Below are 24,843 nucleotides of genomic sequence, written 5' to 3'. Positions count from 1 at the left end.
GAGAAGTCCATCTGGGGGATTTGGCGACTAGAGGCCTCAGATTTCTGGAAAACAGTTTCTTCACATCAACCTGTTGGAACTGAACACGATTCTGCTGGTGCTCAAGACCTTCCTCCCATCCATCCAAGGTTATTCTGTCCAGACCTTTACAGACAACACAACAGCAATGTGGTACATCAACAAGCAAGAGAGGGGATAGGGTATCACCTCTTTGCCTGAAAGCATGAAGACTGTGGTCTTGGGCACAACACCAAGGGAGGTGGTCCAGGACATCTTCACCCAGGAGGGCACAACTCTGGTGGACTTAGTTGTCACTTCAGAAAATGCTCAGTGCCAGCAGTTCTGTGCCATTTGATATCTGTTGAGGGAAGGCTCTGGGGACATATATTTCAGCGGAGGTGGAACTTTCAGCTGCATTACGTTTTTCGACCCATACCCCCTGATTGCTCAAGTGCTCAGGAAGATTCACCAAGGCCAAACCCCAGTTATTCTCATTGCCTCGGATTGGTATGCAGACCTCCTGCGCTTCTCTATATGTCCCCGATTAAGACTTCAATTCAGGCCAAACCTTCCCTCCCAGTCGGGGGTTAGTGGAATGGTTCTTCCACCACAATCTATGAGGCCTCAACATTCATACTTGGAGTTTAAGCTGGAACAGAGTTCCTTTTATTTGCCACTGAAGGTGACAGTTGTGATCTTGTCAGTGCATTGCCCCTCCACCAAATCGGTTTGTTGGGGCAGATGGAGCAACTTTGTTACATGGTGTGTGGACTAAAATGTTAACCTCTTGCAGGCCAGGTTGTCTCAGGTCCTCTAATATGCTCTTTTTCTTACTCAGAGGGGTTGTGTAATAGACATGGTTAAGGGGTATTTAGCTGCTTTGTCTACATTCCTTATATGTCATCTCTTTTCAAGTCCCCCATTGTTATGAGTTTTTAATTTTAAAGGGTTTGGCAAATATGTATTCACTAACCCCCTTTGTTGTACCCCACTAGGATTTAATTTAGCATTGACTTTTCTAATGGGGACTACAAAGTTTTCGCTTAAGGATATTGTTGTTCAAAACTGTATTTTTTGGCTATCGCCTCAGCCAGACCGGTGAACGAGCCTTGTCAAAAGTGGAGATTCCTTTCCACTTGGGGTCAATCCATCACCTTCCTAATCTTCTATACCCCTCCCATCCCATAAAAGAGGAGGAGCAGCTGCATCAGTCGGATCCCAGGTGGGTGGTCAACTATCTGGAGCACACTAATGACATACAAATGGATGAAGGCTCTTTGATGGTTACTGAGGACCTAAGAAGGTAAAAGCATTACAAAAGTAACTTGTGATGGCTCATCCTATGCACCAAAAGCTGGTATGCCTTGGCCAAAAAACCCATTCCCATTCCACCTGGGACAATATGGCAGAGAATGGGGTGACATTTTTAGGGCTGCTTCGTTCATTTTGGGGGCTCCTATTTTGTACGGAAATTTGCCACATACACATCAGCTGTCTTTGGCCCATTAGCCACTTCACCAATGGAAACCTGATATTACCAGCATTTCTGTAATCCAGAGGCAACACGTCAGTGAATTGAACCAGATTTCCTGCCCATACTACCCACAAACAACAGATCCTATTAAACAGCATTTCCTCAGATTTACATGAAGGAAAACACCAGAATGTTTCTGCAGTTTCAAAAGTCGTACTATTTTGCTTTCCCACAGTCTTCTGAAAAAACGATAAATCATATATTTAGGCATGTCATACCGCAGAACAAAAAGACCAAGCATGTGACTATTTTAGCTTCCCTTTGAGTATTTTTTTTTTTTTTTTTAACAGCATTTTGCCATGAGGGGTCTGCAACTTTTGGAGACGGGCACGTCTGCCGCTAGAGATGTGCTAATTTTGGACCGCAGGATGGTCGAACATTTGCCGCTGGTAGTACATTTTGATGATATAATCAATCAATCAGGAATTTGTAAAGTGCACTGCTCACCCGTGAGGGTCTCAAGGCACTGAGGAGGAGGTGGGGGGATGGAATGGGGGGGGGAGAGAGGTGATGTTACTGCTCGAACAGCCAGGTCTTGAGAAGGTTCCTGAAGGTAAGGAGGTCTTTGGTACAGCTTTTACAGCTAGTAAATGTCACTGGTTTCTAAGCAACAGTTTGAAGTATGTACGGCACAGTGGATAAGAAAAGCGGGTGTGAGCCACACAAATCATCCACTAAATGCACGCTGAATTCTACAGTTATCTTAAGTGTCTGGTGTTAGTAGGCTATTGGTAACACAAGGTAAATAACTGTATATATCTCCTCCGTGTCACACCTCCAAAATGCACTCAAAATGTCCTTAGTTTGGTCGGCAGTCTCCAGCGTGATGTGGTTGTCCACACACAAAGGGTACACCACGCGCAGGAGTGTACATTTTCAGGTGCACCTTAATTTTCACAAAAACTATACACTTCACTGTGCGCAAATCAGCCAACAAACTATTCTTGCTTAAAACCCATCAGAGTTGGTTGACATTGTGGGTGTTCAATGTTTTAAGGCGGTTGGAATGACCCTAATCTCGGAATTTTAATTTGTGCGTAGAATTCCAAAATGCATATTTTCCTTTCTATCAATTTTAGTTATTTTTATTTATCATCGTTTAGTGAACACTGCCACGAAAAATCATTAACACAGCTCAGTTGCAGGCACTGCATGCATTTTTTAGCCTATGGACGATGCAGGTATTTTTACAACCGGAGCGCTCTGGGAAATGCAGCGTCAGATGCATAGTTATGCTTCAACAGAAAAAGCTACAGAAATTATTTTTTTTCAACCTATTTGCACAACTATGTTTTGAATTCGAGAGGATTTTTTGGGGTGCGGCTTTAACAATCTAATCAAATGAACCTTTTGCTGAATTCAGAACTTTGACTAGTTTATAAAATCTTTACCGTTGTCTTCACCTATAATGTTCTGCATAAATTGCAAAAACTAATAATAAAATAACTCTAAAAATGTATCGTTTTCGTTGCATCGATTTAAGAAAATTCCAAAGAAGGCATTTCTATGATAGTGAAACCTTAAGGCACTTTTCTGAAAAAAACACATCCAAACATTCTTGCACATACATTTTTGACATCAAGTTCTAAAAATACAATTGCCATAGTTTGGTTATTTTTCAATAGCACATTAATCAAATTCACAAATCCTGGGGATCATAATCTATCATATTAGAACAAAGGATACATATATGGAGTGCATATGTTTTGGACAAACAAAATCCAGAGACAAGAACACATACTATTAGAAAATTAGGCATGCGAAAAAATGCTTAAGATTCTGAGATCCTGTTTTGAGGCACAGCTACTTATTGTTCATTGTAATCATTTATGTGTAAACAGCCTACATTTCAGGAAAAGTCGTGCAATAACTAGTAATTTAGGACCCACCAGTTTTCATGGAATGTTTTCCTCAAAGCATTTGCTTCTGATTTTGTACATGCAAAAGAGAATGAACAGATGTAATCGAGAAGTCTTACGTTATCAGGCAAGGCTAGATTTGGACTTTTACCGAGCAGTCGACCACGTCTGAACAAAACACTGTTGTAGAGTTTTTGATATGGGCATGAATGAAATTGGTCGGATGCAACTGATATGATATTACTCCAACATTTTGATGTGCTAAAAGGGAATTACTTCTCAAAACATATTTCCTGGAATTAGAGCTGACCAATGATATCTCCCTATCCAGTTGGCAAAACATCAATGTGTTTGCACAGGTAATTTCTGTTGGAAAGGAACTTGTTTCATTAAGGACTTCAGGCCACACCACAATGCAAACAAGTGAAAAGCTGCAGAAGATGAACTCAGCTTGTCATCCCAGTGTGAAAAATATTTGATCTCCCGGATACTGATGCAATGGTCACAGACAAAACGTTGGGGCAATGAAAATGCAGACTAGTTTTCAACGCTAATACTGGTGATATCTAACACATATAGGGTGATATTTCAGAAACATTAATTTACTGCATATCCACAATGGCTGCCAGGTAATAGATGTTTCAGTGAACTGAAGAGTACTTGAAGAGAATAATCTGAAACCTCAAGCCCAACAGTTGGATGACTAGCTAGATTGTGCTGCTCTTTATGGGGGGGGGAAAGCAAAACAACCTTATTAGCAGGACCATCTATGGCGCTGGTGGCGATTGGGAAATAAAAGCTAAGTGTTCTCCAGATCAGTTGCATACATTCAGTCCCCTCTGATGGATCTAGGAGTACTGGAAGTGTGTAATCAAAGATCTGGACATTGGCTTGCTTTCATTTTTCATCTATTTGCTTGCTATTTCTCGGATCTCTCTTTAAGGGTCTTGAGGCTAGACAAATCCTCCGATATGAGGAGGTGTAACTACAAGCCTTATTGAAAGGTCATGACCCTCAACCACCTTCTGAAACACTATACCTTCTGGGGCCTTTTAGTTTGTGTCAATGTTTGATACCCTCATGCAGTTATCCTGAATAATTTATGACAACTGTAACAAAGGAAACTAGACAAACTATTTTAACTACTAATAAAAAAATGTTCTACTGCAAAAATGTGTTTCGCGATGCCAAGCACAGAAAAAGATGTTCAGTATTCACAAGTGTTACTTACAATTTCACGGTGGGGAAACCTCCTTTGACAAACAATCAAACGCAGATAATGCACATACAAAAATAAAACCCAACAAAAAATGAGAAAGCGCAACAGAGAAGGCAGTTGTCCACCCTGATCAAAACAACTGGCTGGAAATGTTTGGTGACAAATGTGAGGAAGGGGCAACGACGTGACCCTTTTCACTTGTACAATGACATCTTTTGGTGAGCTTTTTCACATATCTGTGGCTGAAGAATTTTCCAAACGGAGATGAAAAATGGAGCCATAAGACTGAAGCTAACATCTTTGGTCTACACACCGGACGATTATAAAATGACGGATGGCATTGAATAAAGACAAAACACATTGCGATTTTTTTTGTTTTTATATATACAGAATATTTGATCTCTGAATACAAAAAAGAACCCTGAAATCATGTCATATCACTCACTTGTCAACAGCATATAAATTACAATTCATGACCAAGTTTCCATCAACTGCTTACGTTTTTTTCTAAATCCATTGTAATGTTCCACAAAAGGCACAATGCATGGAAGCAAACGGCTTCAGCAATGTGTAGGTAACAGAAATTCGTGCGTCCTTTTTGGACAATGGACGAAAGGGAGGCATGCCCCCAAAAACGTAACTTTCTAAGCAAACACCTTAGATTTGTGTATTTCTACAAGCATTTTTAACTATTTTTACTTGTGTTAAAGGTAACTTTTTAAAGAGGAAAGACAAGCACATCTAACCCGTGGGGTACAGTCTCATAAAAAAGTGAAGTGACTGGACACTTGTAGGCTGGCGACAATGGACGGTGCGCCTTGGTTCATACTGTTCCTGAGCCATCAAATGCAGAATTATGGTATTCATGTAAAAACACGTGCATAATTGTGTTGGAAAAGTTATGTAGATTAAAGTGAAATCCCAACAGGTACACAAACATTTGTGGGTCAGCAGTCAAAACTAATGCAGTTTCAGTTCAGCTGAGGAGACCTCAATTTATATGTGAGAAAACAATGGCTATGTAAGATTAGATGGCTCTCTAAACTCCTAAGTTTATTTTTGTAGATTAATAGCAGACAATATGTCTTCCAAATAACGCACCGTCAGTTAGGTAAAGGCCAGCAAATATCCGATCGTCCAAAATCAAGGCTTTTCTGAAAATACAAAAATATCAAAAATATCATCCTCAACCCACAAACCCTTCCTGTGAAGTATAAATCTGTCAACCACATCAAAAACAGACTGGTTGAAAACCTTTAAGCAATCACTGCACGCACCCTATGCGAGTTCCAGTCGCACAACAATTTTGAAGAGTCTTATAACATCAGATGAACAGCTCCATTACTGCCAAAACAATACTCCATTTCTTCGCACAGCACACACTTGTCCCACGACGTAAAAGGCGATGGAGAAATAGTAGATACTTATTGCAGGTAGAGGAGACAGGATATGGGCTCTGACCTACTGGCAGTTTACAGGCTAGAATTGCATTACACAACTCAACTGACCCAAACGTTAAGCCTGTAACGTCCAGGCTCATTAGCCGGAGTAAAACTTCTTTCACATAGATACATTTTTGGCGATGAAAACATTCAAAATGCAAAGAAGCATTAATTTAAAAAAAATAAAATAACAAAAAAATGGTCAAAATGACCATATACAATCACCTTAATTTACAAAAGGAGAATATTCATTGAAGAATAAACCACATAACATGGTAATCTAAATGACAATAGTTGTCTAGAGTACTAATATCACTTCAACCATTTGTCATTTGAGGGTATCGTAAAAAGTGCAAAAATGAATGCTTCGAATGGACAGTCCTCCCTCAATCACAATGGGGGAAACTATGCAAGGATCCCCTAGTCCAAGACACACAGCTTCACCAGTCTGGGATGCGACCTCAAAAAGTGTACGCTGCAATACTCAGCACACAAAAACCAGCTTCATGTCGGTCATAAATGGGAGTACAGAGCCATTGTTGTCATGCATAACACTTCATCAAAGCATGGAAATGAACAAAATGCTAAATATTTGTGCCTCACGCTATATAATATCAGCAGGTGACAATTTGATTGCCCCCATTTATGAATCAGGCTGCTCTACCAGATGGATACAATTTGAGAGGGAGAGCCATATTCAGTGGATCCAAGGTGGATACAATTCATTTATATCGAACGACATTCTGCTTATTTCCAAGATATGTTTCCACAGCTCTCACAAACCACAAAAAAGTTTAGGTCTCAACCTGTCAGCATTGAGCACATTAAGGATCGTTTTCCACTTCAAACATGTCTTCTCCAAAAGCACTTCGATATTCACTTCACGATTAATCTAAAGAACACTCTTCCAGTAAAGGATTTCCTTTACTGCTCCAAGGCATTAGTGTGTATAAGAATGACTAGTGGTTGCATGTTAGTTTTTCTTCTGTCAAACCAACACACCCACTCTGTCACAAAACATTCTGTAGCAATGTAGGACAATAGGCCACATTCTTGACACCCAACTCAAGTACAAAATGTGTATGGAGATTAACTTGAACAGTTGATCAATTCAACCCACGATGTATTAAGAGATTACACACCACTTATTTATGGGATTCTGACACCACTTTCTATTAAGTTTATTTTTCTATTCCTACACATCTCAACAAGTAGACATGGATTTGTAAAGTGTTATATCAAATGGCGTGGTGATGGACTGGAGTATATAAACTGGATTAATTACAGAGCCTCCTCAACATTCTCCTGGATGGATAATTAAAAACTGTTATGAATCAAGAAAATATATCTTCTAAATTCGACAGAACTCAGCCCAAATGTTTACAAAACGCATTGTTTTAAAGTCTGGAGAAACTTCGTAGTCAAAGGAATATAAATATTACATATGAAAGTACGATAATATACTGGCAGGCACATGTGCAAAAACAAAATAGGGCAGAGAAAATAAACGCACTTTCCATTACGACAGGAAAAGATTCTTCTGAAAACCGAGGTGAGTGAACGTTTTTTTCTTTCTCCAGCTAGGCAATGTGGGATACATATATTGTATCAGGGTCACACATGATCTTGGGCAAGGTCAGTTTGTTCTAGACTTCCTTCTAAAGAGCAATTCAAATTTAAATCTATTATTTTGCACCTTATTTACAATCCTAAATAAGGCGGAAGTGCAGTTTGCTGAATAACTCATGGCTCAATTTCTCATAACATTTTTCATGTTTCCTCCCAAAAGGCAATTACATTCATAAATAACAATTACATCACGAAACAGAATTTTGAAACAACTGATGGAAATACAAGTAATAAAGGCTCTGCAAAGTCTGACTGACCGCTTAGCACTAGAATGTGAAGCATTATACAGAGCAGGCTGGCAAATGCTTGATTCTGAACATTTCAACCCCAATGGTTTTCATGATAGAAACAGAGTTCCATTCTGAACACAAAAGGCCTCATCTGGTCACAACTCAACGATGCTGACTTTCAGTCTGCAGTGGTTTGATTACTTGCATCAAATTGCTGTCTCCATTAGTCAAAACACTGGACACATTATTGCTCGAGCATCTGTGTGTGCATACTATTTTCAATGAATTGTAATGAACCCTGCAAAAAGTTTCTACATGGCTTGACAATGACCCTCAAAAGCACGTGCCTTTTCTGGACATTCCTCCAGCAATCTGACTTTTTTTTAAACACTATAAAGAATTTAGTTTTACTGTTAATACAGTGAACCGATGCACTATCGCTAAAATCCAGGCCATTTTGCACAAGAGACATCTTTCTAGCAAAGGTACCAAGCCAGGGGACAAATAAAATCATGACGTAGTAAAGCAGGGGGCGTAATTCTGAAGACAAAACAAAAAAGCAATGGATCTTCTGATTTTCAACATCCCCTTGGATCAGCAACTCCCAGAATCTGTTCAACAGGAACAGCATTCTCCACAATTACGACGCTATGGATTAGGGTCAACTGAGTTGGGAAGATTTAAGTCATGTTAGTACTTCTAAAGCATGTATACTGCCAAAACTTTTTCATAAAAAGGCTAGCCAAATATACATCAAAACCTGCTTAGACTTTGCCACTCTTCTAAAAAGTATCTGCGGACAGAGTGACATTGTTACTTTGTGAGCAAACAAATATCTCCCTTGCCTTATATTTTGAGGTAGGCATCCCTCCAGTAACAATAACTCTACCACTTAATGGTCAACTTTCCCCGCACAGACTACGAGAATGCAAACTTTGAAAACCAGCATAATCAAAGCAAGAGAGGCACACCGACGTTTTTGGCAAGATTTTCTTCAAAAGCTTTGCAAGACTGTCCACTCGCTAACTCCAACATTCCACCAAGAACAGTATTCCAGACACCGGATATCCGAACAGATGTGGTTTTAAATACATCAACAATACTTGCAAACTACAGATTCAATTGTGCAAAGCCAGTACCCACTACAACAAAATTCTATATACTATGCAGTATACCCAAAAAAAGGCTTTCAGAAACTTACCAACTAATTTGACATCCCATCACGATACCCAATTGTTGCCTTGTATTACTTTATATAAAAAGATAGATATTAGCCTACTAAACATGTAAATATCATTAAAAAGTGTTAGAACACTGTAGCACCTAATCTACGAATACATCAGATTTGCCAAGAAATGTGATCCTTCACAATCAAATATACGAATGTAATTTATCGGCTCAGATGAACTCTGAATGTATAAAAACAATCTCTTTTTGACTTAAGAAAAAAGGTGGCAGCTTTTGCTGGGGAGGCATGCCTGCTGCTCCAGTGCACAGGCATCAACATAAGCTATTGAGAGAGGCAACCGGGAGGCTTAAGGTGAGAGGTCCAGAGCCTCGGATCCAGCAGAGCCTGCTTCATGTCTGGATGCTGCCAGTCCATGCATCCCTCTTGACTTTTAGTTTCTGTGGCGCAGAGTCCTGCTTAGGGAAAGGGTCAATGTTTGCTTGTGTAAAGAGTCTCTTCCTCCGTGTCAGTCTCATCCTGAAACTCATTGCCAAGGAGAGATTTCTTGGAGCCAGAAGACATCATGCGAATCTCATCCTCATAGTCGTCATGATGTTGCCGCAGTCTGTGAAAGCCATCCTTGTGCCTGCCAGACTTGATGGAGCAGACGAACCAAATAATGCACGCTGTCAATACCAAGGCAGACATGGTGGCCCCTAAAAGCAAGAAAAGAAAACGAGTAACAGGTGAACGACAGAATGAACAAATAGAGAACATATGAACTAAGCACATGCTACACAAAGATGTCTGCCATGAGGAAATAAGCCACTTCAGATCAAGATTGATTCTAAATCCAGGTCAATATAAAGCGGCAGAAAAAAAGCAAACCATGTGCATACTACAATATGTTACAACGTTGTAGTGGAGGCTAGCTAGAAGGATATCAGCAGAATTTTTTTTAAAAAAAATCATTAAAATGACCCGGGACAGAAGAAGATAGAAAAGGATTTAAAAAAATGGTTGTGTCATTTCACTGAAGACTGATGTATGAGCAATCGGGTTTAGCAGAGTCTCTGCAAACCTACTTCTAAAACATCAATGAATTTAACGGACCAAAAGCTAAAACCCGTACTAGTCAAGAGCATACCACTTTAAATTAGGCAAAGATGATTAGGGAAGCATGAAGAAATGGGACTAGGGAGAATTAGAGAAAATGGACAAAGAAACAACTTTGAGAAGGTGGAGAGTGGCTTTCAGATCCTCGTTAGATCTGATTCAAATATACGATTTTCAAACCTATTTACTATTAACTCGCCACCTTACCTGCCACAGTCACAACCAGCTCCCGAGGAAGTCCAAAGATCCGGTTATCCAGGTCAAAGGTAATGGCCACAGAGCTAGCAGCATCATGCCGAACCAGAACCTGGAACAGACAGAACAGCAGGCTCAGGTCACAGAGGATTCATTTACCATGAAGCAATACAAAGGTGGAGAGAAAACAAGGGCTAGATATGAAGAAACAGACTTAATGGCATGGCAGCAAACTGACATTTTATAAAAATAGAAATATGTGAAATTAAACGGAGATACAGGTAGTTATTACGGAAGATCACGTCAATCTGTGATATAATGTAAATCCGAGACCAGATAAGCAAAACACCGAGTACCGCTTTACACCTTTCAATACAGATTAGTGTCAAGTACACACAATTAAGCAGACACAGAAAACGAATGTCTCAAGGAGGTGGGTCTGGGCACAGGACATTTGTGCTGCTGATCAGGTTATGGCAACAGTCTAAGTATACCCAGCAGCATGCAATCCAGGGAACACCCAGTCTCTTGGAGGTCCAAATACTGTACTGAGATGTATTTTCAAGTGGGTTTTCTTCATGCTGATACATTCTCACTCGTGAGTTCTATGCACCCCAGCCAACTGGAGTACTTCCGCCAACACCACCATAATCTTTTGTTCAGTTACCTACTACCCACAGAAATGCCTAGCTATGCTATATGGGTCAGTGGCTTGACAGCGGGTACAGAGATGAGATGTATGCTTTTCACCTTGTCTATTCAAGAGGGCATAGAATACAGTTTTAAGTACATTTTAAAATATTTCAGGCCAGTACTTCAATTGAAAAAGCATACATTGGAAAAGTGGTACTTCATTAATTGACAACATAAAAATGCTACACAAAATAAAATAATTATGTCTTGCTATGTACGGTATTAAGAAGGTACAGAACATTAACATTTGCATGTGGTCCTCTGAGGGAAACCAGCTACTGTGAGTTCTTTACCAAACAAGTTGTAAAGCTAAAGCCCCCCTCCACTGATTTCAAAACAGTTCTGCAGGACTCACTACGAAGGGCCAAATTTAATATAGCCTAATAGCCTGCCGTAGCAGGCTAGGCCGCCCATAAAAGGCATTAAAGGCCCGAGTCGAAGGCTGAAGTCAGCCAGCCCCTGGTTCTCCCTAGCTTGACTAAACTGATTTTTTTCGTTCAGCTGAGCCAGGGAGACCCAGGAGCTGAGCGGCATTACCCCTCCATCCCTCCGAGGCTCCAGTGACTGAGCTAGGGAGGAGGGGGGGGGGGAGGCTCTGGTGAGTCCTGCAGCACAGCCTTAATTTAATTGACGTCAGCCCCCTTTCACAGTTCTTGCTGAGGATGTTCAACAGCCAACAGCCTGTGGCTCAAAGATGTCGTCAGGGATTTCAACCACCTTGATTTTTATAATTAGGATATTAGGCCCTTTAGGGGCGAAATGTTGTAATAACCTTATAGCTATTCGCCTTGGGCCTTTAATGCCCCGAGCCTTTAATGTCCGGTATAGCCCGCTATGAGGTGGGGGTGAGGCGAGGGGGTGCTTACGGCTAAAATGAAGAAAACATGTTTTATTTTCAATATTTCACTATTTGTCATTTTTTTTAAATGTAGCAAAGAAAACTGAAGCCTGACGGTGGAGGGAGTTCGTTCTCCATTATTAATCAAATGATTAAGCTTAATTACTTCCAGACGCGTTTCGGCTGAACAACAGCCTTAAGCATTGGTAAGAGTCAGCACAGAAATCACTTGAATTAACTGCTTAATCATACTGTAGTCCACAGATCCTCCATATACCATAATGCACCAGGGAAATAAAGTCGATATTTCAGTTCTTCCATTTCTCGCATTGGCACAGATATTTATAATTCATGGTTATATATATATGCATAATAATGAGGAATAGAACTACACGAAGCATGAACTATAAACATCTGTGCCAATGCGAGAAATGGAAGAGCTGAAATACCGACTGCAGTTTAAACATGTTCAGTAGTTAGTGGACGCAGATCAAAAAACCTTGAAAGAACGAGGGGACAAAATGGCCCTCCTGCTGGACCTCGCTGTCAAGGCAACAGTGTTTTGTCAACAGGTGCACCAACACCCACAGCCTGGTAGAATGAGACGGAGAGTCTTAAGGTGGCTGCTTCTTGGCAGCGCACAACAACCTTAATGGAGAGCTTGACAGGGCCCTTTTAATCCACCTTCCTTTCCCTTGTTCCAGAAAATAGAGAGCACACAAAAAAAGGAAAACTGTATTGAATGTCAGTAATCACAGTGAACACTACATCACATGTGAATCAGGCCACTGATAAAAAAACACATTACGATAGGCGACTTAAATAGAGATGGTTGATCGGATAAATACAGAAAGACTCCCCCTGTTAAGGCAGGACGTGCTAATACAGTCGTAGTTGGATCAGAGGGCAAATGTTCATACTCAGGAACTCTGGTACTACAGTCTCCTGGCCTGGTCTCTTATGATAATCCTTAGAACTTGAAGCAGTGGCAGAACACATACTGTGTCCCACTGCAGTTGAAATACATCTCTAAGTGGCTGAGCTGAAGAAATCCCCTGTGTATAGTATAGTTGACACTTTATGTTCACTCTGTCAGTGGCAAAGAGATCTAACCAGGGCACGCACCACTGGTTAAAGAAGCCCCTTGCGGCAGAGATGCCATTTGCGACCTGGAAGCAAACATCTGCTCAGCTCATCTGCCTTGGCATTCAGAGACCCCGCAACGTAGTTCACTATCAGAAAGATGATCTGGTGGTACAGTCACTTCCATAGGAATTAGGCATCCTAGCAATGTGTCTATGACCCCATAATAATATCCCAACTAGGGCACACCATAATAGTCCACGATATTCTCAGTCATTGGAGACAACAGTTCAAAGTAAGTATCAAAAGGTAATCCTTTATTTTTCCTTCTAATAGTTCATGAAGAGGACAAACACCATAGGTCCAAAGAGGCAACAGCCGTGATTCTTTATTATTCCTTATAATAGTTCATGAAGAGGGCGGATATCATCAGTCCAGAGATGCAACAGCCAACACGTGTTTCATCTACAAGACTTTTTCAAGGCTCAAAATTAGACATAAACCGAATATACTACGAAAACATTTAACCCACAATGCTACTGTCAGAACAAAGCATGAAATATCCCTCTTTGAAGAGTATTGTGTATAATCTGTTTATAAATATCTCTCTTGCGGCGTACAAAAGTACCAAACGACCATGATAAGCTGGACAGCATGGGGAGTGCTGCTTCAATGTCAGAATGTTGTTTCCATGCTTATCATGGTCGAGGGTGTAAGGAATCTGCAGCTAGATAGAGTCTCTACCAGATAAGCATTACCAAAGGTAAGTAACTTGTTCATCTGATAGAGACTTCTAGCTGCAGATTCCTTACCTTTGAATAGATACCCAAGTCATAACCTCCTGGCGGTGGGCTGTGGATAGTACTCCTTACACTAAAAGTCCTGTAGGACTGAACAGGCAAAGTGCCCATCTCTTCGTATCAGACTGTCCAGGCAGTAATGTTTTGCAAACGTGTGCAAAGACGCCCATGTTGCCGCCTGACAGATCTCCAGGACTGGTACGCCTTGAGCTAGGGCAGTGGTGGCAGCTTTGCCCCTGGTAGAATGAGCCCTCAAGCCCCTCGGAGGCTGCTTCCTGGCCAATGCGTAGCATATCTTGATGCAGATAATGACCCAGCGTGAAATGGTTTGTTTCTGCACTGCCCAATTCTTCTTTGCTCCAGTGTACCCCACAAAGAGTTGGTCATCCACCTGGAACTCTTTTGTGTGGTCAAGGTAGAACATCAACGCTCTTTTTGGGCCCAGTCGATTGAGTTGCTCCTCTTCTTTAGAGGGATGCAGAGGTGGGCAGGGTGAAGTTCTGACCCAGATGGAATGGGGTTACCACCTTAGGGAGGAAAGAGTTCTGAGAACCACTTAGTCTGGGTGGATAGTGAGATACAGTGGCTTTGATGACAGAGCTTGCATCTCACTCACCCCCCTGGCAGATGTTATTGCCACTAAGAAGACCGTCTTGATGGTGAGCAGCTGGAGGGGACAGTTATGCACAGGCTTGAAAAGGAGCACACATAAGAAATGCCCCACTGAGGCATAATAAAGGGCGTAGGGGGAAACATATGTACAAGCCCTTTTGAGGAAACTATGTACAATAGGAGATTTGAACAGAGAAAGCTGATCAGGCAGCAGAAGAAATGCCGATAAGCTAAGCAGAAAGATAGCCCTTGAGAGTCCCGAAGGCAGAACCCTGCTGGGCTAGAGAAAGAATGAAGAAAAGAATATCGAAAAAAGAAGAAGAAAGAGGGTCAAATAGACCTTTCTGCACAATGATATACAAAGCATTTCCAATGGCAGGAGTATACCGTTTTAGTGGAGGGAAGCCTGGCTGGCAAAATAAATTTACAGAGTTCAGGAGGAAGGTCAAAAGCCATCAACTGCCGCTGCTCAATCTCCATGCATGAAGGCGCAGAGTTGACTGATTCAGGTGGAGAACCCTCCCCCTGCTGCTGTGATGGAAGATCCTCCCAAAGGGGCAGCCTGATCGGAGGACTGATGCTCATTTTCAGTTGCTCGGGATACCAGACTCTCCGTGCCCAATCCGGAGCCACTAGGATTACTTGGGCCCAGTCGTTCTTGATCTTCTTGAGAACTCTGGGCAGAAGTGGTATGGGTGGAAAAGCATACAGAAGGCCTGAACTCCAATCGCAACGAAAAGCTTTGCCAATACTGCTGACATTGCACGTTCTCTGTGGAGGTGAACAGATCTAAACAAGGCTCTCCCCACTTCTGAACTAGTCCTTGTGCCACCTCTGGATGGAGATACACCTCTTGATCCGCTAGGCATTGACAGCTGAGCTTGTCCACCCTGGCGTTCAGAGAACCTGCCAGGTGTTGAACCACCAGGGTTATGCCCTGCTGTTCCAACCATGTCCAGAGACGCAGAGTCTCTTGACAAAGGGTCCACAACCCCACACACCCTATTTGTTGCAGTAACACATTGCGGTGGTGTTGTCCGTGAACACCTGCACTACCTTCCCTTTCACAACAGGAAGAAATGCTTTTGATGCTAGCTGGATCGCCAAAAGCGCCAATATTTTGATATGGAGCCCTGATTCCACTGGAGACCAGAAGCACCTGATCTCTGCCTCTCAGAGGTGCCCCCTCCCAGAAGTGACGCATCTGTCACTACTGTGAGATCTGGTTGGGGAAGGGAGAGGAGAGTGCCTTTGACCCAAGTTCACTAACCACCACTGCAGGTCTTTTGCAGTTCCCTCCAAGATCTGAACCGTATTGGTAAGCTTTCCCTGATGCTGCGCCCACTGGAACTTCAGGTCCCACTGCAGAGCCCTCATATGCCATCTGGCATGCTTGACTAACAGGATGCAGGAAGCCATGAGTCCCAACAGCCTCAGCGTCTGTCTCACCAAAATCTAGGATAGAGGCCAAAACACTGGTATTATAACCTGATTATCTTGGACTTGCTGCTCGGGAGGATAAACCCGAAACTGCACTGTGTCCAGAATAGTTCAGATGAAAGGGAGCTTCTGAGAGGGAGTCAGGTGTGACTTTGGCACGTTTATAGTGAACCCCAGTGAATGCAGGAGGTCCGTCGTAGTCTGAAGGTGGGTGACGAGAGCCTGGGGCATAGGAGCCTTCAACAGCCAGTCGTCGAGGTAGGGGAAAACTGAAATCCTTAAACTGCGCAAATGAGCTGCTACCACCGCCAGAACCATACTAGGAGGCTTGGGTATTTCAGAAGAGGGGGGCTGGGTGGTGGCCGACCTCTGGCTAGACCCTCTGGGGCTGAAGGTGCTACAACCTCGTCCTTGCACTGGATGCTGTGAAGCTGGAGGATGGTGGCTAACATGGGGTTGGCGTGGTACTGCGTCCCTCCCGAAGCCTCGAAAGGGGAGATAGGCAGACTGCTGGCAAACGGGCGCTGAGAGACCCAAGGATCTGACTGGCTCGAAAGTCCTTTAACCGCTCAAGAGCAGAGTCTGCCTTCTTACCAAAAAGGCGTGAACAATCGAAAGGCATTGTAGGAGGCTGTCCTGGTTTGCAGTGAGTACCAAAGGTACTTACACCTTTTACCAGGTCCAGTTATCCCTTATTAGTGAAATGTAGTCAGTGTCTAGCAGCTAGGCTGTCTAGGGGAAGCTATAGATGAGCAGCCAAGGCTGAACTAGGAGACATGCAAAGCTCTTGCAATACCACTGTAGTCACACACATTACAAAAATAAAGGTACTTTATTTTGGTGACACAAATGCCAAAATACCCTAGAGACTATACTCCCATGTCCCAGGTAAGTAATATACACGGTATATACACTAGAATCCAAAAACATGCAAGTAAACTGTTAGAAAACATTTCAAATAGTGAAAATCACAATAGGTTGCAATGGGCCTAGGGGGAACACAAACCATATACTAAAATAGTGGAATGCGAAAGTCTGTCTCCCAGCTAGGCAAGTTTAGAATGTAGAGGGGCACTGGGAGTGCAAGAAAACACCAAAAGTAAGTAATAGAGCCCACACTAGAGCCAGGAAAACAGGAGTAAATCACATTAAGTTTCCTGAAACACACAAGAATTCATGATTGAAGATTATGCAAGAACCAGAAGAGACTGCAAGACACCAACAATGGATTCCTGGACCTGAAGACCTGTGGAAGAAGGTGACCAAGTCCAAGAAACACTGAAGAGTCCAGGGAGAACAGGAGCAAAAGAAGAACCACCAGTGAGAAGACAAAGTCAGTTATGCACCCAAGAAGACTGATGCGGGTTCCTGGTTGGTGCAGAAGATGTCCAACACCGGATGGATGATTGCAGTCTGGTTTGCGTTGCTGGATTCCTCCAACAAGCCTTGACACACGCAAAACTCACTGTTGGCAGAAAATGGCGCTGCCTGTGACTTGGTGGCCTCTACCTAGGAGGGGGAGTAAGAGGGGGCTCTCAGCAACTCGGAGCCCTCAGAAGACCAGGCAGCACGCACAGGAGTCCCACAGCTCGGGACAAAGAAGGTGCAAATGGAGATCCACGCAACACGACACAAAGGGATCCCACGCCGCCGGAGAAATACTCAGGAAGCTGTGCGTCGCAAAATGGAGTGCTGGGGGCCTAAGCGGTGTGTGGACGAAGAACTTCTTGGAAGGTCGCAGACAAGCCTTGGCAACTGCAAATCACGTGGTGCACGGGGGTTCTGTCTTGCGGGGGAAGGCAAGCTCTTGCCTCCACCAAAGTTGGACAGCTGAACCTTGGGATTGTCGGGGGTCACTTTAGTCCACCAGCTGTATTGCTGGATCCACGCTCGTCGTCTGGAGAGGGGACCCACGCCACCGGTCATCGCTGCAGAGAGGTGCCTGCTGAAGCAGTGAAGTGACTCCGTCACTCCACGGGAGATTTCTTCGGTTCTTCTGGTGCAGGCCGAAGACAGGAAGTCCTCTGAGGATGCACAACCTGGAAACTGTTGCAGTTGCTGGCAGGAGCTGAAGTTACAATGTTGCAGAAGTCGCCTTTGCTTCTTTGTTGCAGTTTGTAGAGTTCCTGGAGGGTTCAGCTGCGGTTCCGTAGGTAGCAGATGAAGTAAAAGATGCAGAGGATTCCTGTTGGAGTCTTGCAATCAGAATCTGAAGAAACACAGAGAGAGATTCTAAATAGCCCTGAAAGAGGGATTGGTCACCTAACCAGGTAAGCACCTATGAGGGTTCTCTGACGTAACATGCATTGCACTGGCCACTCAGATGCTCCTAGAGTGCCCCACCACCTTGGAATCCAAGACGGCAAACCCAGGGACATTCTGGAGGAGTTCTAGGCACCACCCCTGGTGTGGTGATGGACAGGGGAGTGGTCACTCCCCTTTCGTTTGTCCAGTTTTGCACAAGAGCAGGGACTGGGGGGGGGGGTCTCTGAACCGGTGTAGACTGGATTATGCAAGGAGGGCACCACCTGTGCCCTTCAAAGCATTTCCAGAGGCTCTGGGAGTCTACCCCTCCCATGCCTGTAACACCTATTTCCAAAGGGAGAGGGTGTAACACCCCTCTCACAAAGGAAATACCTTGATCTGCCTTCCTGGGCTTGAGCTGCTTAAGCAACAGAAGGACAGAAACCTGTCTGTAAGGAGCGAGCAGCTGGGGCAGCCTGGAAAACCACAGAAGGCTGGTATGGCTGAACCGGGGTCCACTGTGGAGCCCCCAGAATGCATGGGATTGTACGACCAATGCTAGAATCGGTATTGGGGTACAATTCCCAGCTGTTAGATACCTTACATGTCCATATTCAGTGTCACCATTGTGAAACTGGACATAGGTATTTACCTATGTCCAGTGCAAGCATAAAATGGTGCCCTGCACTCATGAAGTCTGGTAAAATGGACCTGGACGACGTGGGGGCACCTCTGCTAGGGCAGGGGTGCCCTCACACACAGCTACTTTGCACCCAGCCTTCAGGGTTGGAAGGCCTGACATAGGTGACTTATAAGTGACCTGGTGCAGTGAAAATGGCTGTGAAAGGGTGCATGCACCATTTCACACAGGCTGCAATGGCAGTCCTGTAGAACTTTGCATGGGCTCCCTAAGGGTGGCAAAAGTAATGCAACGACATCAGGACCCTACTTGACAACAGCAAAACCGCAGCCCTCATCTTCCTGGACCTCTCGGCCGCCTTCGACACCGTCTCATACGCTGATGACATTCAGCTGATCTTCTCCCTCACCAAGGACCCCGCCACCGCCAAACCCAACCTCCACGAAGGAATGAAGGCCATCGCCGAATGGATGAAGAACAGCTGCCTGAAATTGAACTCTGACAAGACTGAGGTCCTCATCCTCGCCTCCACCCCTTCCCCTGGGACGATTACTGGTGGCCTGCCACACTGGGAACCATACTGACACCCACCGACCACGCACACAACCTGGGGTTCATCCTGGACTTATCGATATCAATGACCCAGCAAGTCAACGCCGTTTCTTCCTCCTGCTTCAACACCCTCTGCATGCTTCGGAAGATCTACAGATGGATCCCCACCAGACCCAGAAGGACGGTCACCCAAGCCCTCGTAAGCAGCAGACTGGACTATGGCAACGCCCTCTACACAGGAACTAAGGTCAAACTCAAGAAAAGAACGCAACGCATAGAGAACACCGCCGCACACCTCATCCTGGACATCCCCCAACACAGCCACATCACAGCCCACCTGTGAGACCTGCACTGGCTCCCCGTCAACAAGAGAATCACGTTCAAGCTCCTCATCCACACTCACAAAGCACTGCACAACGCTGGACCAGAATACCTCAAACAGACTCACTTTCTACACCCGACCCGCCAGCTTCGCTCCGCTGACCTTGCCCTCGCCACCGTTCCACGCATCAAGAACGACCGCCAGTGGCAGATCATTCGCCCACCTCGTCGCCAAGACGTGGAACACACTTGAGACAGACGCAGGACCTTCTAACCTTCAGGCAACATCTCAAGACCTGGCTGTTTGAGCAGTAGCAGCATTGCCCCCCCCCACTCCTCCCCAAGGACCTCGAGACCCTCACACGAGTAGTGTGCTTTACAAATGCTATGATTGATTGACTGATTGAATGCTGTAGCCCATAGGGATACCCTGGAACCTCAATGCCCTGGGTACCTAGTACCATATACTAAGGACTTAAGGGGGCACCAGTATGCCAATTTGGAGTGAAATACTGGGTTACCAGTATGAAGTGACAAATTTGGGAACAGAGCATAAGCACTGGGGTCCTGGCCAGAAGGATCGCAGTGACAGTCAAACACACTGACAAACAGGCCAAAAATGGGGGTAACCATGCTAGAAAGAGCCTACTTTCTCACAGAAGAGCCTACTTTCTTACAGGCATGTCCATCAAATTCTCCTGGACATCCCCTGAAAAGCCAGTGGTACGCAGCCAGGCGTGGCACCAAAGGGCCACTGTCAAAGAAATCTCCCTGCCTAGCGAGTCGGTCTTGTCCAAGCCACACCGGATGGTAAACTTGACTGCATCTCTCCCATCCTTGACAGCTTGGCTGACTGTGTCCTGTACACCCTCCAGGACCTGGGGCAGTACTTGAGCCACAGTATCCCATAAAGTATGGGAAAAACGGCCCAATAGGCAAGAGGTGTTTACCGACCTCAATGTCAGGCTGGTGAAAGAAAACATCTTCCCAAGTTAGTCCAGCCTCTTGGGGGAGCGGAAGGGAAGGCACCATGGGAAGTGGAGGCTTGGACCACAAAGCTCTCCGGGGTGGGGTGTCTGGTGAGGAAACTAGGGTCATTTGGAGATGGTCGATGGCGGCAGCCAATTGTCCTATTCACAGGAGCCCCTCTGCTGGGTTTGGACCATGTCCCCAGTAGGGTATCTGTAAGGACTTCATTGAAGCAACACCCGGCTGAAGCAACTCTGTCAGGAGATTAGTCCCGACTGGCACCGTAGGCAAATGTAGGTCCAAGACCTCAGCTGCCCTACGCACCACCATAGCATAAGTTGCTCCCTCCTCCGTAGCCACAGTATGAGGTGAGAGCATACCAGCATCTGGGGAAGTATCCAGTCCACTGGCTTCCCCTAGATCCTCATACCAGTCCAACTGCTCCAAACCGTACTCTTAAGGGTCCTCAGACCCATCCTACTCCTTACCTGTGCCTGGCTGTTCATAATAAGCCTCAGGCACTGAACTGGGCCTAATCAGCGCCGAAGTTGGAATCTGCATAGTTTGACGTTGTTCCGGCTCCGGATCATCAGGAATGAGGATGGGGTTTCCACCACCAGTGGGCGCCAGTGATGAAGGGAGCATAGACATCAGGCCCAGTGCCAGAGGAGGCAGACTGTGAGAAACTGGTGCCGGTCTGGATCCAGTATCGGATCATCGGGTCCCCACCGGCACAGAGGCCAAAGCCACCGGAGTCGAACCCGATGAGGCCCCTGCAGACCCAGCAGGTCATCAGCTGAAGCGGCCCTCCGCATCCTCAACACGCCGCTCAATTTCCATCGTCTTGGCGGTTAGGATAGGCACCTTCTTAAATTAACGACTTCCCCCTGTAAGTCAGTTACATGCTGTTCGGTTGCCAGGGACCTCTGCCACCTTGTGGTGGTCTGTCCTCAGGAGGCTAACATCCAGCGAGATGGTGTCCATCTTGGCCTGGATCGTGGCACTGGACTCCTCAACTGCTGCCAGGATTTGTGCCCCAATAGGTATCTTTGGCTCCCCTTGGGTTTCTACCGTATCTCCATCCGGGAACCTGCTCCGAGTCGTCGTCCCAGGGGCCATGAATTGGTTCACCTTCGTCTCTTGGGCCCCTCTCTGCAGCATGTCCTTTCCCAATGTAGTTGTAGGTACTTACCCAGTAGGGGTGGAGGCAGAGGCAGCAACAAGAAGCAAAGCTGCAGCTGCAAGGTCCTGGGTGTAGGAGGCTGGACTGGCTTGTAGTGAGTACCAAGGGGTACTTACACCTTGCACCAGGCCCAGGTATCCCTTATTAGTGTAGAGGGGTGTCTAGCAGCTTAGGCTGATAGAAAAGGTAGCTTAGCAGAGCAGCTTAGGCTCAACTAGGAGACGAGTGAAGCTCCTACAGTACCACTAGTGTCATATGCACAATATCATAAGAAAACACAATACACAGATATACTAAAAATAAAGGTACTTTATTTTTATGACAATATGCCAAAGTATCTCAGTGAGTACCCTCTGTATGAGGATAGCAAATATACACAAGATATATGTACACAATACCAAAATATGCAGTATTAGCAATAGAAAACAGTGCAAACAATGTATAGTCACAATAGAATGCAATGGGGGCACACAGGGATAGGGGCAACACAAACCATATACTCCAAAAGTGGAATGCAAACCACGAATGGACCCCAAACCTGTGAGACCTTGTAGAGGGTCGCTGGGACTGTAAGAAAACAGTGACGGTTAGAAAAATAGCCCACCCCAAGATCCTGAAAAGTGGGTGCAAAGTGCACCTAAGTTCCCCAAAGAGCACAGAAGTCGTGATAGGGGAATTCTGCCAGAAACAACAACACCAGCAATGCAACAACGATGGATTTCCTGACGAGAGTACCTGTGGAACAAGGGGACCAAGTCCAAGAGTCACGATCAAGTCGGGCGTGGGCAGATGCCCAGGAAATGCCAGCTGTGGGTGCAAAGAAGCTGCCACCGGATGGTAGAAGCTCTGGATTCTGCAAGAACGACAAGGGCTAGAAACTTCCCCTTTGGAGGATGGATGTCCCACGTCGTGAAGAGTCGTGCAGAAGTGTTTTCGTGCAGAAAGACCGCAAACAAGCCTTGCTAGCTGCAAGGGTCACGGTTACGGTTTTTGGATGCTGCTGTGGCCCAGGAGGGACCAGGATGTCGCCAATTGCGTGAGGAGACAGAGGGGGCGTCCAGCAAGACAAAGAGCCCACTCAGAAGCAAGCAGCACCCGCAGAAGTGCCGGAACAGGCACTACGAAGTGGAGTGAACCGGAGCTCACCCGAAGTTGCACAAGAGGGTCCCACGAAGTCGGAGGACAACTCAGGAGGTCGTGCAATGCAGGTTAGAGTGCCGGGGACCCAGGCTTGGCTGTGCACAAAGGAAATCCTCGAAGAGTGCACAGGAGCCGGAGTAGCTGCAAAACACGCAGTTCTCAGCAATGCAGTCTAGCGTGGGGAGGCAAGTACTTACCTCCACCAAACTTGGACTGAAGAGTCACTGGACTGTGGGAGCCACTTGGAAAGAGTTGCTGGGTTCAAGGGACCTCGCTCGTCGTGCTGAGAGGAGACCCAGAGGACCGGTGATGCAGTTCTTTGGTGCCTGCGGTTGCAGGGGGAAGATTCCGTCGACCCACGGGAGATTTCTTCGGAGCTTCTAGTGCAGAGAGGAGGCAGACTACCCCCACAGCATGCACCACCAGGAAAACAGTCGAGAAGGCGGCAGGATCAGCGTTACAAGGTCGCAGTAGTCGTCTTTGCTACTTTGTTGCAGTTTTGCAGGCTTCCAGCGCGGTCAGCAGTCGATTCCTTGGCAGAAGGTGAAGAGAGAGATGCAGAGGAACTCTGATGAGCTCTTGCATTCGTTATCTAAGGAATTCCCCAAAGCAGAGACCCTAAATAGCCAGAAAAGGAGGTTTGGCTACCTAGGAGAGAGGATAGGCTAGCAACACCTGAAGGAGCCTCTCAGAAGGAGTCTCTGACGTCACCTGCTGGCACTGGCCACTCAGAGCAGTCCAGTGTGCCAGCAGCACCTCTGTTTCCAAGATGGCAGAGGTCTGGAGCACACTGGAGGAGCTCTGGGCACCTCCCAGGGGAGGTGCAGGTCAGGGGAGTAGTCACTCCCCTTTCCTTTGTCCAGTTTCGCGCCAGAGCAGGGCTGAGGGATCCCTGAACCGGTGCAGACTGGCTTATGCAGAGATGGGCACCATCTGTGCCCATCAAAGCATTTCCAGAGGCTGGGGGAGGCTACTCCTCCCCAGCCCTGACACCTTTTTCCAAAGGGAGAGGGTGTAACACCCTCTCTCTGAGGAAGTCCTTTGTTCTGCCTTCCTGGGCCAGGCCTGGCTGGACCCCAGGAGGGCAGAAACCTGTCTGAGGGGTTGGCAGCAGCAGCAGCTGCAGTGAAACCCCGGGAAAGGTAGTTTGGCAGTACCTGGGTCTGAGCTAGAGACTCAGGGGATCATGGAATTGTCTCCCCAATGCCAGAATGGCATTGGGATGACAATTCCATGATCCTAGACATGTTACATGGCCATGTTCGGAGTTACCATTGTGACGCTATACATATGTCGTGACATATGTATAGTGCACGCGTGTAATGGTGTCCCCGCACTCACAAAGTCCGGGGAATTTGCCCTGAACAATGTGGGAGCACCTTGGCTAGTGCCAGGGTGCCCACACACTAAGTAACTTAGCACCCAACCTTTACCAGGTAAAGGTTAGACATATAGGTGACTTATAAGTTACTTAAGTGCAGTGGTAAATGGCTGTGAAAAAACGTGGACGTTATTTCACTCAGGCTGCACTGGCAGTCCTGTGTAAGAGTTGTCAGATCTCCCTATGGGTGGCACAAGAAATGCTGCAGCCCATAGGGATCTCCTGGAACCCCAATACCCTGGGTACCTCAGTACCATATACTAGGGAATTATAAGGGTGTTCCAGTATGCCAATGTAAATTGGTGAAATTGGTCACTAGCCTGTTAGTGACAATTTGGAAAGAAATGAGAGAGCATAACCACTGAGGTTCTGGATAGCAGAGCCTCAGTGAGCCAGTTAGTCATAACACAGGTAACACATACAGGGCACACTTATGAGCACTGGGGCCCTGGCTGTCAGGGTCCCAGTGACACATACAACTAAAACAACATATATACAGTGAAATATGGGGGTAACATGCCAGGCAAGATGGTACTTTCCTACACTGGGGTCCAT

At 45.5% G+C, this 24,843-nt stretch overlaps 1 protein-coding gene across 1 annotated transcript in view; it reads right to left on the bottom strand.

Annotated features, from left to right (window-relative positions):
- Nucleotides 1-4,976: 4,976 nt before the first annotated feature.
- Nucleotides 4,977-24,843, bottom strand: part of CPD (carboxypeptidase D) — a 575,290-nt gene continuing 555,423 nt past the window's right edge. Inside the window, exons 20-21 of the mRNA XM_069226269.1 lie at nucleotides 10,405-10,504; nucleotides 4,977-9,797 (exon numbers count right to left, since the gene is read on the bottom strand). Coding sequence (XP_069082370.1) covers nucleotides 9,571-9,797; nucleotides 10,405-10,504 — 327 coding nt within the window. The 3' untranslated portion in view covers nucleotides 4,977-9,570. The remainder of the gene's footprint in view (nucleotides 9,798-10,404; nucleotides 10,505-24,843) is intronic.

Source organism: Pleurodeles waltl, chromosome 3_1, assembly GCF_031143425.1.
Source record: "Pleurodeles waltl isolate 20211129_DDA chromosome 3_1, aPleWal1.hap1.20221129, whole genome shotgun sequence".
Lineage (NCBI taxonomy): Eukaryota > Metazoa > Chordata > Amphibia > Caudata > Salamandridae > Pleurodeles > Pleurodeles waltl.
This window is presented reverse-complemented; position numbering and strand designations above follow the sequence as displayed.